Here is a 14,034-nt window from a genome sequence, read left to right as displayed (position 1 = left end):
CAGACTCCCCCCCACATTGCTTCATACATTTCACTGAAAAGAAAGAATGCAAACAGAGCCTAACATCTTTAAGGATATAAATGCATCATGAAAGCCATGATACAATTTACGGTGATGCTTAGAACATGCACTATCTCTGTCTGTGAACTGATTTTTCATTCTCTGGCATTTGTTTGTGGCTGTGTGAGACTTGCTACAACTATTCCTGACATCTGACACAGATAACCTTGTCCGTTAAAGAAACATTAGGAGACTAAGAATCTCAAAATGACTGATTTCCCACACCTTCTAGCCATCTTGATTTGTTGTTTTCCAAAAAATGATGTATTTGCACTGGATGTGTTTGAGGTACATCAGCTTGATACATTGGTGGCCTGTTTATAGAAAATACAGCCATTTACATTCTTCTAAAACATATGTACACAAACATAACATCTAAAACAACTAGAATGAATTAAGATCAATTTGACACATTAAAAATATATTATATAATACAATTATACATTATATATATATATATATATATTTAGAGAGAGATTTCTGTCTTACTGGCCCAAAAAGCCAAAAATAGAAAAGTCAAAAAGAGTCAACCCTCTGATCTCTATGATATTGTGGCTAGATTTGGCTCAGGTTACTGCTATATTGTTAAGTCTAAGGGACAATTTCATCCGTTATATGTGCACCAGATAAAATAAGTCTGATCGCTAAGAAAAGTAATAATTTACCAATCAGTCTGCATGATTTAATGCATGATTTGCAACTCATCTTGCACAAACAGTGTTTGTGTGCATGGTAGTGACAGGAATGCCCCAGATGTGCTGCTGATCCTTCTTTCTCACAGTTGTGGTTTCATTACTCAGAGCGCTCTTCTTATAAGCTCTCAGTCATTACTCACCCTCATGAAGAGAGAGCCACACCTGGAGGACAAAAATAATCAAAAATAGATTGAAAACGAGAAAGCGCAAGCATTGTGTCAGAGAGAGGCAGTGTGAGAGAAAGATTTTTTATAAAAAAAAGAAAGAAGATTTATAGCATGCAGTATTAAAAACCAAAAATCATGTAGAAGTGGAAAAATTTGACTAAAATGAATCAGTGAAGCTTGTTTAAATCTAAAGCATTTACAAGGATTTGACAAAAGGATATGCTTGTATTTGAGAGTTACATGAATAATGAATGTGCATCTGAGGTGTTTTTGTACAGGCAGAATATTTTCTTGAGTTTTAGTAGTCGCTACACAAAACAGAACAGACGGACAACACACACTGTTGTCATAATTTAAACTGTAATCATAAAACTGTAATGTATAACAATAAATGGGCACAGTCTTATTTTTGTGTCTTTTATACATATAGTATTGCATTTATATATAATGCATAACTATTGAGACAGGCAATAAAATATAGACACTCTTTGCTCAGATGGTGTAAGATGGTGGCATTACTGTATTTTACAAGCAGACACGCTGATAATATATATATTTTAAATAAGCAAAGACAAATAAAAAGGACACTTAGAAAACTAGAGTGATTAAGACAGTATACTTCAATGTAAAATTGAATCAAAATGTTTAAAGAAATTAAAAAGGGGTGAGGGTCCACCTAGAGAGTTCTCTTGGAGGAAATATCGCAAGGGCATCCTTGGTTACAGCTCCTAGAGATGGTGGGTCTGGGGGATTGTGAGTAGTCCCATGGCAGGCCTGTTAAGACATGACGTTCTGCCCTCCCAGCCACAGAGGGGTTGCTTCTCTCCTTCAGCTGACTCTTGAGAGGAGCACTGAACCTCCACCGGTATCCATGGTGACCCACTGGGAACTCAGATTCCTCTAGGTAGCTAACCAGATGATTCAGGAGGGAGCAGGAGTGAATACTGAAGACTGAAGACTACTGGCTGCTGGGAAGAAAAAATTCTTACTCCTACTTACATACTACTTAGTGTACAATATTCAGAAATGGATAAAAGAAAACAGACTAATGAAGAACAACAAGTTACACAAACTTCTTACACATTCCTATGACTACCTTGCTTTTAAAAAAGACTGGTTTCCCACTCTCATCTGTTTTGAGGACTGGTGAGACTGAGAGAACTACAAGGCCAATCTAAACCAGCTGGTTCAGCGGGATAAATGCTATGTCAAAGGACGCCACCCTGCGGACTCCATATGAACTACACTATTCTGATAAAAACAACAGTATCTTATAACCTGCCCAATAACTGGAGGGTTGAAGACTGCATATTTAAAATCCCCTATACTGTATCCATGCATTCACACTCTCACAATGTACAGAAATACTTCACAACGTCCTTTTATTAAGGTCGTTAACCAAATGCTCCTTCTCACTAATCAAATAGATCTTGTAATAAATGTACACTAGATCTTTCTGTTACGACACATTAGTCATGCAAAGAGCAGGTGAACCCATGCAGTCCACATGCAAAGCAGGATGCGAAGCCGACTGGTCACATATGCTGTCTATGCTGTGATGTCATCTGCCGGAAGATGCAGGTTTAGTGCGCTGACTGTATTCCAGTGAAAGGCGTTTGACAGCTTGTCGTAATAAAGGAAATGGGAGCGAAGCGATAGCATTACTCATCTCCATGGAGCGCCACATAATGCGCCATCCCTCAAACAACACGCTTTAAAGGAAAATGGTACCCAGTTCAACGACTGGTTAATAACAGACAGCCTAATTCTTTCCCCATTACAGTCGTCATACTGAGAGCATCGACCTTGCTGGTGTGGCCATGAATCCGGCGGAACAAACGGTTACTTGGCTCATTACGCTCGGGGTTTTGGAATCACCAAAAAAGACCATTTCGGACCCCGATGGATTTCTGCAGTCTTCGCTAAAGGATGGGGTCGTCCTGTGCAGGTTGCTGGAGCGGCTACGTCCAGGCACTACTGATAAAGTAAGCGCGCATCCTCCCTTTGGCGCACCGTGTTCACTGTTCATTTTCCTGTAATCTTCAGACTACACGCGCTTTAATGTTTACTATAACACAAGTGGCATATATAGTTTATATATAGGTCACAACAGATGTTTAATCCTCTGTAAGAATGTAAACGCAGCACTTGCAGCAGCAGCAGGTCGGTAGAGGCGATCAGTGCGCGCTAGTGCTGCTGTTGCTCCAGGCAACAACACTGGCAGTCGTCGATTTTATAGTGAGATCTGTACCAAGCTGAATGTTGAACGCATTTGACTGTCATATTTAATAGGAAACCAGTAAAACATATATATTAACCGACTGTATGTGAGATGTAAATGATAACCTACTTATGGAAACCTGAGGATAAGCGTGTGCAAATCGCATTACATGGCTGTGTATGAATAGCATTAATCTGTTAGGTATTGTCAAGGTTAGCTATGCACCCTTGCTTATATTGCCTACACTGGAAATGGGCCGCCATAGACAGTAAATAGGCAAAAAAGCAGATGCACTCTCGTTTAAAGAAACAGTGTTTTTTAAAATTCCCATAAGCCCCTGCTTCTATCCAATGTAATGTAATGCAAACTGGAAAGGCATAACAAATGGCATTCAACTGCAGTTCAGCACACGTTATTTTCTTATCTCAATTAAATTGTACAGAAATAATCAGAATGCAGTAACATTAAACCACATGATAACGCAATTCATAGTATCAGAGTGAAAACAATATATTCCACTGAACAAGATACCTGAGGGTAAATGCAAATTTATGAAAGGCATAAAGATTTTAATATGCCTGTCAGAGGGAACAGAATTCAAATAAGAAATGCATTTTTTCTATAATTAAAGCAGCACATGACCACTCAGGTATAATGATATCCAACATGTTTTCTAAAGCAGTTCGTCTTTTCCATAAATAATGCATCTGAGTCTGCCCTTCTTGGTTTGGTGTATACAGAGGGGGTGCGTTTTAAGAAATCAGTCATATTCAGGGTCAGCTCTGACAAAGACAGCAATAACCTCTTTTCAAGCTCCATCTGGTTTGCTTATCAAATTTCACACTCTCACTGTGAACATAACAATAGGATGCTTACAGCAGGTGTATATCCTGGGAAGAGAACTATGTGGAAGTAAAAAAATTTTTTTTTAAAATCTAAAGTTTGCATATTTAAAGTGGGAAAATAAATAATAGTGCACTTGACCTTTTTTTAGACAGTGTGGGCAGAAGCATCATGTTTCTGTTGGGACTGTCCACCTGATCAGTCAGAGTGCAACAAAACTAGCCTTTTATGCAACTGTCATTTAATGCAACATAAAAATAAATAAATAAATAAATAAACCCACATATCTGTCATAGTATTTTTGACTATCAAAATCTGAAATAAAGCAATAATTGAACAAAGTTACCATACACACTTAATTCTTCTGGTACATGCTCTGTGCAATAATGAGAACAAGTCTGTTTTGCTTTCATGTATAAGGCAGATTTGTCTCCTGCAATGGGCAGTTACTGCCATTACTAGATTCGCTACTCCATTTTGTATTTATAAAAGAATAGAAAATATTTTAAAGAAAATATTAGGGTGTTCAGACGTAAGGATCCTGACAATTCTCTACAACATGTAAATATATGCTAGCTTCAGCTGTAAGGCCCGCTGACTTACAATGAAGCATCCGTTTCCTAGCTACCGAACAGTCTTAGGTATCATTTGCAGCTCCTTATAGGATGACACTGCAAAGAAGGAAAGCTTTATTGACATTGCGATTTGATTTGCTGATACTTTCATTCTTGAACCTCTCTCAGTAAATCAGCTCGTAATGTATCTTTGCCATAACAATAACTTAAAACCATACTTTTGCTTCATGCCGTCCAACTTAGTGGAAGCATTTGAGGTTTGGCCTAAATGCAGAATGACATTTTGCAGTTTTAGGTTATGCATTTTATGTTAAAGAGATGTTCACCCAAAATGAAAATGTTGTCATCAATAACTCACCCTGCCAAAACCCATAAAACATTTGTTCATTTTCAGAATGCAGATGAAGATATTTTTAATGAAACCTGGGACTTTCAGTAGACTTAGATTAAATCACTTGATTCATATGCATCTCTTTTATAATGACTGTATGAAATTTTTAAACCTTCAAAATTTTAGGTTGCATGGACTTTCAATAGCAGGACAGATACCTCTCAGGTTTCATATAAATATCTTAATTTGGGATTCAAAGATGAACAACCGACATATGGGTTTGGAACAACATGAGAGTGAGTAAGTTTTTCATTTTTGGTGAACACCTTCTTAAATCATATGATGAAATGTGTTTAACTGTACATGTAAATGTTAAAATCTACAAAATACATTTGTTATATGTAAATACATTTGTTATTTGCATTCCATTCAATTCAATTCAATTTTTTTGTAGATATTGTTATTATTATTTCAGATAAGGATGAGTGAGTTGGCAGGCAGGCACCTTCCATTAAAAAATGTACAAGGATTCACTTTATCCCAATCTGATAATTTTGTAGTGTACAAATGAGAAACAGACTGCCACACTGGCAGAACCCTCTGGAGAACCTCTAGGCACACGTCTCTGGGGAACTTACAAAATGGAGCACACTGCAGTTCCTGAAAGAACTTAAAAAACTGTAACCCCCAGTAACCCCATTAAAGGGGAAAGACTTTGAGGCACTTGAAATATATCTTTGAATTTCATTAGTAAGTACACATTAAGATATCCAAGCTAGTTTAAAAAAGTGCCGCCTATAGTGATTCTCAAGAATGGTTCAATCTGACAACACAAACAGTGACTCAAGTATTTTTTTTTTTACAGAGATAAAATAATATATTGACTTAATCCCTTCTGATTCCACCCCAAACACATTTCAGCAACACAATCCACCACATGTTTTCCTTTCTGTAGTGTATGTTGGTCAGCTCACAACACATTGTCAACATATGACATATGCCTTCATGCTGCAGTATGCAACACATTCAGTCACTGACATTAACGCTTTTAGTTTGATCTATTTTGAATTTGACGACCAGACATTTTCCTTTAGAAAATTAGATATTGTTATTATTATTTCAGATAAGGATGAGTGAGTTGGCAGGCAGGCACCTTCCATTAAAAAATGTACAAGGATTCACTTTATCCCAATCTGATAATTTTGTAGTGTACAAATGAGAAACAGACTGCCACACTGGCAGAACCCTCTGGAGAACCTCTAGGCACACGTCTCTGGGGAACTTACAAAATGGAGCACACTGCAGTTCCTGAAAGAACTTAAAAAACTGTAACCCTCAGTAACCCCATTAAAGGGGAAAGACTTTGAGGCACTTGAAATATATCTTTGAATTTCATTAGTAAGTACACATTAAGATATCCAAGCTAGTTTAAAAAAGTGCCGCCTATAGTGATTCTCAAGAATGGTTCAATCTGACAACACAAACAGTGACTCAAGTATTTTTTTTTTTACAGAGATAAAATAATATATTGACTTAATCCCTTCTGATTCCACCCCAAACACATTTCAGTGCCAATCCACCACATGTTTTCCTTTCTGTAGTGTATGTTGGTCAGCTCACAACACATTGTCAACATATGCCATATGCCTTCATGCTGCAGTATGCAACACATTCAGTCACTGACATTAACGCTTTTAGTTTGATCTATTTTGAATTTGACGACCAGACATTTTCCTTTAGAAAACGCTTCACAGAGTGGTGAATACACTGCCAGAACCCAAAATGTGATATACTGTATGTGACCCTGGACCACAAAACCAGTCATAAGTCGCTCGGGTATATTTGTAGCAATAGCCAAAAATATGTGTCAAAATGATTGATTTTTCTTTTATGCCAAAAATCATTAGGATATTAAGTAAAGATCATGTTCCATGAAGATATTTTGTAAATTTCCTACCGTAAATATATCAAAACTTAATTTTAGATTAGTAATATGCACTGCCAAGAACTTCATTTGGACAACTTTAAAGGCGATTTTCTCAATATTTCGATTTTTTTGCACCCTCAGATTCCAGATTTTCAAATAGCTGTATCTCAGCCAAATATTGTCATGTCCTAACAAACCATACATCAATGGAAAGCTTTATTCAGCTTTCAGATGATGTATAAATCTCAATTTCAAAATCGACCCTTATGACTGGTTTTGTGGTCCAGGGTCACAAATACAAATGCTTGTTGTATTTATCAGAATATTTTAACTGCTGTAAGAATGTTTTTATTTGCATCCCCCTCATTAACCTCTCAAAATACCTCCAGTAGCCCCTCACTGCAGAACACAAGATCCAGGGGGCGTGGTTGGATCCACATCTAGGGGATAGAGATTGATAAATTAAGGGGTGGAGATTGGTAAGTCAAGGGGTGGAGATTGGTAGGTTTAGGGGTGGAGATGGGTGGGTTTAGGGACCAGGGGGTGGAGACGGTTAGGTTTAGGTATTTGTAAGGTGGGAGGAGTTGGATCTGGATCTTGTGTTCTGCAGTGAGGACCATCTCAAAATACCTGCTCTGACTGACGGACCCGTTTTAACTCCCCCCGCCAGAGCAGGGGTGTGTTCACGTCCCATTGTGCTCGGCGTCCATCTGGAGACGTCACTTCCTCTCGCTTCCTGCTGTCCATCTGCACGGTGCTGCAGATCTGTTTCGCGATGTGTGTGTGGATGTGGTTATAGTCAGTCACTCAGCCCGTGGACTCTCATACAGGATACTCGAGCCAGTCCTTCACTCCCAAAGCTTTCACACTTTTCAACTGCTCTTCCCGTTTCCCTCAGCTCTATCAAGATCCCAAGAACGACAGCGAGTGCTTGAGCAACATCACGGAGTTTCTCAAGGGCTGCGCGGTGTTTCGCGTCGAGGTGAGTTGGTGTGTTTATGGTCCTTTGACTCTACTGTATGTTGCTGCATTGGCGCCACAATGAAAACAATCAACAAAAGAGACGTGAGTGAGACCATGCCCTGCACATCGGTTCATTGTCACAGTCTGATGGGACAAAAGCTGGCTAACGTTAATGTTATGAAAATGTCGCTAGGGTTTATTTGGTTGTGCTTGTAATGTTTATCAATAAAATATCGGGATTTTGCTGGCGAGTTTGTGCGCTACAGCATAAAGGACTGTGTCATCTATGAATGGCGTTGCTTTGTCCATTCATGTACAGTTTGTCTGTTTCATTTGAGTCTGCATGAATTTGAAGCTCTGGACCTCTGGTATAGATTCAAGCTTTGTTTTCTGCTTGGTTCAGTTCAGTCACAAAAGTGACTTTCATAATGTGTTTCAACTTTTTTAACTCCCAAGTACCCCCAATATTATGATCATTTTGTGAGGCATGTCCTTCCAAAAATATAAAGGCAAATATATATTTTAATGCATACAGACATTTATATATTTCATATATATTTAAAATATTAAGCGTGATGTTATAGACATGTTGTTTGCAAAATTAAATAATTGGGTTTTATTTGTTAGTGCTATTGTAGGATAAAACTAATTATAATATTAAGTTAGACTTTAATATTGATTGTATTATAATGTAAATTGTTAACTTTTTTTTCTGTCCACTGTTAGAGAATTAATGGCCTAATCATTTAAAATTTTGCAAATGTGGACAGAAAGACAAAGGGCTAGTGGGATTTTGATCTATGCGCATTTATTAAGGAACAGATGGTTCAGGGTAATGCTAATGTATTGTCAAGTGTATCTAGATGTGGTGAGGTTGAGGCCCATGTCACATATGGAGCTCCTGGTAGCCGCATAATGTGTGATGCATTATCTAAACTAGTACTGACAATATCTAAGGAAAAGATACCCTTTTCTCAAGTTCAGTGGGTATCACTACTCCATCTTTGAGATTAATGCTGTGCCTGGTGTGCATCTAAGTCTGCTTTCTACGCTGTGATCTCTAGGGGTGTTTGTTCTGCTGGAGATTGTGTTAATGAATTCATCTCAGGGTTTGTTTGCATTCGTATACTTAACCACAATTCGCTTTGCTTTTTACCTCCTCTACATTGTGTGGGTTTAGGTTTGAGTTTTCTCATATGGAGCGTTCTTGCTTTCGCGTTTGCTGTTGCACCTCTGTCACAGTAATTTGCTCCTCTCTGAACGGTTAAAAGGTATTCGTTTGACCTGGCAGTGCCCAAGGCTCCATTGGGGTTCAACTCTGTCATCACCAGCACCATCACAGTGTGCTAAATTTTGGAATAGAACTGAGCTGTTAGTAAACACTTATTTTTAGTCTTATGTGTGAAGGATTACAGCTGTGAGCACTTGACACAGACATTGCAAGGACGTGTTGTTGTCATGTCTCCGGCCCATGATTTGTATGCACATTCCCAGATGACAAACCTCGCATATAGGTTATGTGATGATTGAAAGGCTTTTTTTAATTGTCTGAAAGTTTGTTTTTTTTGCATTAAAGTAAGACTCTTTGACCTCTGGGGATGAAAGCTTATCCCTTTGCTCCAAATTTGGGGTTTACAGGATTTTCGCTAATCTGTGTCCAGTTCGCTCTGCCTTATGAGCAGCCTCTTCTGAAGCTCCTTCACCATGAAGCACTGAGCTCATTCAGTTGTGATGATGTGATCTCAAGCTTAACTACATGATGGCATTTTCAGATCTCCAGTCTGGCTATAAATTTTGGTCAGACTCTATCACGCAACTCCCGCTGTTGTTAATGTTTGATTTTACTCTAAATGGGATCATGCCACAGTAGGGCTAAAATCGCATTGTTTTTGCTGGAATTAAATAATGCACAGCGATATCCAAATATATAATTCTTTAATCTAGTAAGTTATATGCAATAAATAAGAGAGATTTTAATTCATTCTTTGTTTGTGTTTGTTTGTCTTGGAATTTATTGGAGTTGCCTTATGAGCAGCCTCTTCTGAAGCTCCTTCACCATGAAGCACTGAGCTCATTCAGTTGTGATGATGTGATCTCAAGCTTAACTACATGATGGCATTTTCAGATCTCCAGTCTGGCTATAAATTTTGGTCAGACTCTATCACGCAACTCCCGCTGTTGTTAATGTTTGATTTTACTCTAAATGGGATCATGCCACAGTAGGGCTAAAATCGCATTGTTTTTGCTGGAATTAAATAATGCACAGCGATATCCAAATATATAATTCTTTAATCTAGTAAGTTATATGCAATAAATAAGAGAGATTTTAATTCATTCTTTATGTTTGTGTTTGTTTGTCTTGGAATTTATTGGAGACAAGCTAAAGATAATGTGTGATGTGAAATGAATAAGTCCGCCTTCACATTATGACACACTTGAAACTGTAATGTATTATAAATATGATAAAAGATTCTTATTGTTTCATACACACTACTGTTCAAAGATTTGGTTTGGTAACATTTTTTTTGTGTGTTTTTGAAGTCTCTCTTGCTCCCTGAGACAGCTTTTTAAAAATTTTTAAAATACAGTACAAACAGTAATATTGTGAAATATTATTACTATTCAAAATAAATGCTTTCTATTTTAATATATTTTAAAATATTATTTATTTACGTGATGGCAAAGGTGAATTTTCAGCAGCCATCACTCCAGTCTTTAGTGTCACACGATCCTTCAGAAATCTTTCTAGTACACTGATTCTTATTGTTATCTTATTATTATGTTGATAACAGTTGTGATGCTTTATATTTTTGTGGAAGCTGCAACACTTTTTTTTCCCCAGGATAGATAAATAGAAAGTTCTAAAGAACAGTATTTACAAAAATATTTCTATAAATATTTTGTAACATTATAAAAATGTTGCTAATGTAACTTTTAATCAATTTAATACATGCTTACTGAGTAAAAGTATTTGTTTTTTTTCATAGTTACTGAACCCAGACTTGTTTCTGATTACAATTACCAAAATAAGTGAAACTGCACATTTTTCGTTAAATTATGCTGGTGGGAGAGCATCGAAGAACATCCATCATAAAATCTATGATAATAGATGATAATCTTATATGTAGAAGTAGGGCATCATTTTAAAACAGACCTATTCCTACAGTGATTTAGTAAATCACTGAAGGAGCAGTATTACTGTGAAAGGCAGAGCGCTCAAGATGATGCATTGTCCACTTATTCACATCCACACACACTTGTTTTTGCTTCTCTCGGGGCATAAACTGTAATCAGAGCGGAAGCTGATATTTTCTCCTGAAGTTCTCATGCACACAGCCACTGATAGAAGTACACATAACTGTCCATCAACCCATTATAATACTGGCAAAGATCAACACAGGACAGACCATATAGAGCTGAAAAAAATCAGATTTCTCACTTCATGAGCAAAGAGACTTTAGTGACCTCTAGCTAACCACACCACCTGCTCAGAGGCCAAACGGCGCACACAAAGAATGCCTGATAGATGCTGTATGTGGACTCTATTATTGTTCATAACAGGTCTGGATGATATATATGAAATATTCACCATATTCACAATTTTTGCTGGCAAGCAATATTGTGAATATGACAATGATGTCACAAAGCGACATTTATTTGTCCATTATGTTTTGGAAGACTATAGATTAGTTTTGGGGTCCTTCTCAAGAATTTTTCTGAAAATTAAATTTTTTTTTTATAAAAACATACATTGGTAAATTTGGTATTTATGTTTACAATGGGTTTGATATATTGGTAAATAACTTAAAAGAATAAAGATTGTTATTTCTTGTGTTCATATAGTAAAAAAAACCCATCAAGATTATTTTAAACTAGATCTTTCCTTGTTCTTTGATATTGTGTATCGGAGTACAGTGTTGATGTATTTTCTTTTTTCTAAATTGTCCTGCCCTTGTAAATAAAGTGTGCGCATGGCTTAAATAGTGTGTTAAACTTGTAAAGTTTATGTAGCACAACTAAAGAAATTTCCCATAAGCTTTAAGTGCTTGAAATAGGCTAGAGTCCTATATGGTTCTCTCACGGTTTTAACTGATATGTAGGTGGTCTAGATTAATGATGTTATATAATGTTTTTCTCTCTCTGTAGCCTTTCGAGGCTGGTGACCTGTTTCAGGGCCACAACTTCAGCAGAGTCCTCACTACACTGGTTGCCCTCAATAAAGTTACTGCAGGTAAGAATGATTCTATTTAGATTTTCATAATATAAATTGAGTCATTTTAAAAAACATGATATTAAAAAAACACAAAAAACAAACAAAGAAACAATAAACTGTAACTTTAAAGCCTAAAATCACAGTGTTATCAACAGTTTCAAATGTGTTCAAAGTTGCTAATGTGTTCTTCTTATTGTGTTTGACAGTGTTACAGATGTTCCCATTTGTTATTATTCTCCTCTGTCTTCTCTCTGTTGGTGTAGATATTGGCATAGGCAGCGACTCTGTATGTACCCGTCACTCTTCTGCCCACCGGATCAAGTCCTTCGAATCACTGGCCTCCCAGTCCTCACTGGGCCGATCTTCTAAGTTGCTCCATAACCAGTTCCGCAGCCTTGTGAGTAACACTGGGGTGAGAACACTTAACCAGCCACAGCGATTCTCAATCAAAATATTCATTTACATGTGCGTTACATCTACATTACCAAAGTTAGGGGTCAATACGATTTAAAAAAAAGTCTCTTATACTCACCAGGGCTGCATTTATTTGCTTAAAAATAGGCTACATGAAAAGTAGTAATATTGTACAATATTATTACAATTTCAAATAACATTTTCTATCTGAATATGTTTATTTATTCCTCTAATGCAAAGCTGAATTTTCAGCAGCCATTACTCCAGTCTTCAGAGTCACACGATCCTTCAGAAATCATTCTAATATGTTGATTTGGTGTTCAAGGAACATTTCTTATTATTATCAATATTGAAAACAGCTGTGCTGCTTAATATTTCTTTGGACACTGTGATACATTTTTTTTAGGATTCTTTGATGAATAGAAAGTCTGAAAGATCAGCATTTACTCAAAATAGAAATATTTTGTAACATTATAAAAGTCTGTTGCATTTGATCAGTTTAATTCTTACTAATTTCTTAAAAAAATTGTAATTGTCATGTTGGTGTATTTTTAACTACAATAGAAAAGCAAATATGTCTTTCATTTGATGTTTCTAAATGAAATTGTTGGTGTTGTGGTAGGGCTGGGCGATATAGCAAAAAAATATATCAACGATATACATTTCATATCGTTCGGTATCGATAATTATTGACATTTTTGATAACCTTTTTTAAAACAGCAATAGATTTTTTTTATTTTTATTTAACAACTGTATTTTTAATTTGCCCACTTTATTAAGACAAACAACAAATATATATATATAAATCCAAAGAGATATTCTTTATAAAAGTTCAGTCAGCCACGCCTACCTAAAACGGCTCGTTCTAACACGCCCCAACGTCACGACGTCACGATGTGGGAAGATTTGCATAACGCCGCCCAAATGTTCACGCAAAGAAAGAAGGCGTAACTTTTAGTAGTTTTGTTGTTTCCTCCGCAATGTCGTAAAGACATTGTAAAAAGCGAAACTTCATTGTAAAAGCGAAACTACTTTGCTTGGTCTTCCAAAAGAAGACGATATCTGCTTCGTCATGCCTGGAGCTGATCCGTGCTGGTCGCTGAAGAAATACTACAACTTTGCGCTGTGGATCGCCGGATCGACTTTCACCGTTGACGAAGCGGAGTCCAGCCCGGAGTCGTCATATGTCCTTCCGGACGCTCCTTCGTCGAAATCGCCGGCCGCACCGTTCTCAAGCCCACCGCCTCAGCTCACTCTAGCCCGGCCTCAGCTCACGCTAAGCCGGGGCTTCCGCTCACGCTAGCTTGGCCTCAGCTCACGCTAAGCCGGGGCTTCCGCTCACGCTAGCCCGGCATCAGCGCACGCTAAGCCGGGGATTCCCCTCACGCTAGGCCACTGTGTTTTTCGTTGTGAAAGCGAAACTACTCTGTTTGGTCTTCCAAAAGAGGACACGACTACAAATCAGTGGTTAAGTTGTATTTACAACACTGTTCCAGAACAGTTTAACCCAAATATCCAGATGTGTGCAGCACATTTTATGGAGGACTGTTTACTGATCCTGGAAGAGTAACGTTAGACTAAAATGCCGGCTGTTCTGACTCACAGTCTGTAAGTACGTTTTCATT

The 14,034-nt window shown here is 37.4% G+C and overlaps 1 protein-coding gene across 5 annotated transcripts in view; it reads left to right on the top strand.

Moving 5' to 3' along the window:
* Window positions 1-1,630: 1,630 nt before the first annotated feature.
* LOC107569023 (rho guanine nucleotide exchange factor 7-like) overlaps window positions 1,631-14,034 on the top strand; it is a 29,576-nt gene continuing 17,172 nt past the window's right edge. For 2 of the 5 annotated variants that reach the window (XM_016255054.1, XM_016255046.1), the window contains exons 1-4: window positions 1,634-2,907; window positions 7,718-7,801; window positions 11,929-12,013; window positions 12,259-12,407. In XM_016255054.1, coding sequence (XP_016110540.1) covers window positions 2,743-2,907; window positions 7,718-7,801; window positions 11,929-12,013; window positions 12,259-12,407 — 483 coding nt within the window. In that variant the 5' untranslated portion in view covers window positions 1,634-2,742. Of the gene's footprint in view, window positions 2,908-7,717; window positions 7,802-11,928; window positions 12,014-12,258; window positions 12,408-14,034 lie in introns of all 5 variants that reach the window. The other 3 variants (XM_016255025.1, XM_016255031.1, XM_016255038.1) reach the window with 3 other exon arrangements.

The sequence above is a fragment of the Sinocyclocheilus grahami genome, unplaced genomic scaffold, assembly GCF_001515645.1.
Source record: "Sinocyclocheilus grahami isolate Dianchi unplaced genomic scaffold, SAMN03320097.WGS_v1.1 scaffold28.1, whole genome shotgun sequence".
Taxonomy (NCBI): domain Eukaryota; kingdom Metazoa; phylum Chordata; class Actinopteri; order Cypriniformes; family Cyprinidae; genus Sinocyclocheilus; species Sinocyclocheilus grahami.
Note: the sequence above shows the minus strand (reverse complement) of the source record. Positions and strands in the feature narration are given on the sequence as shown.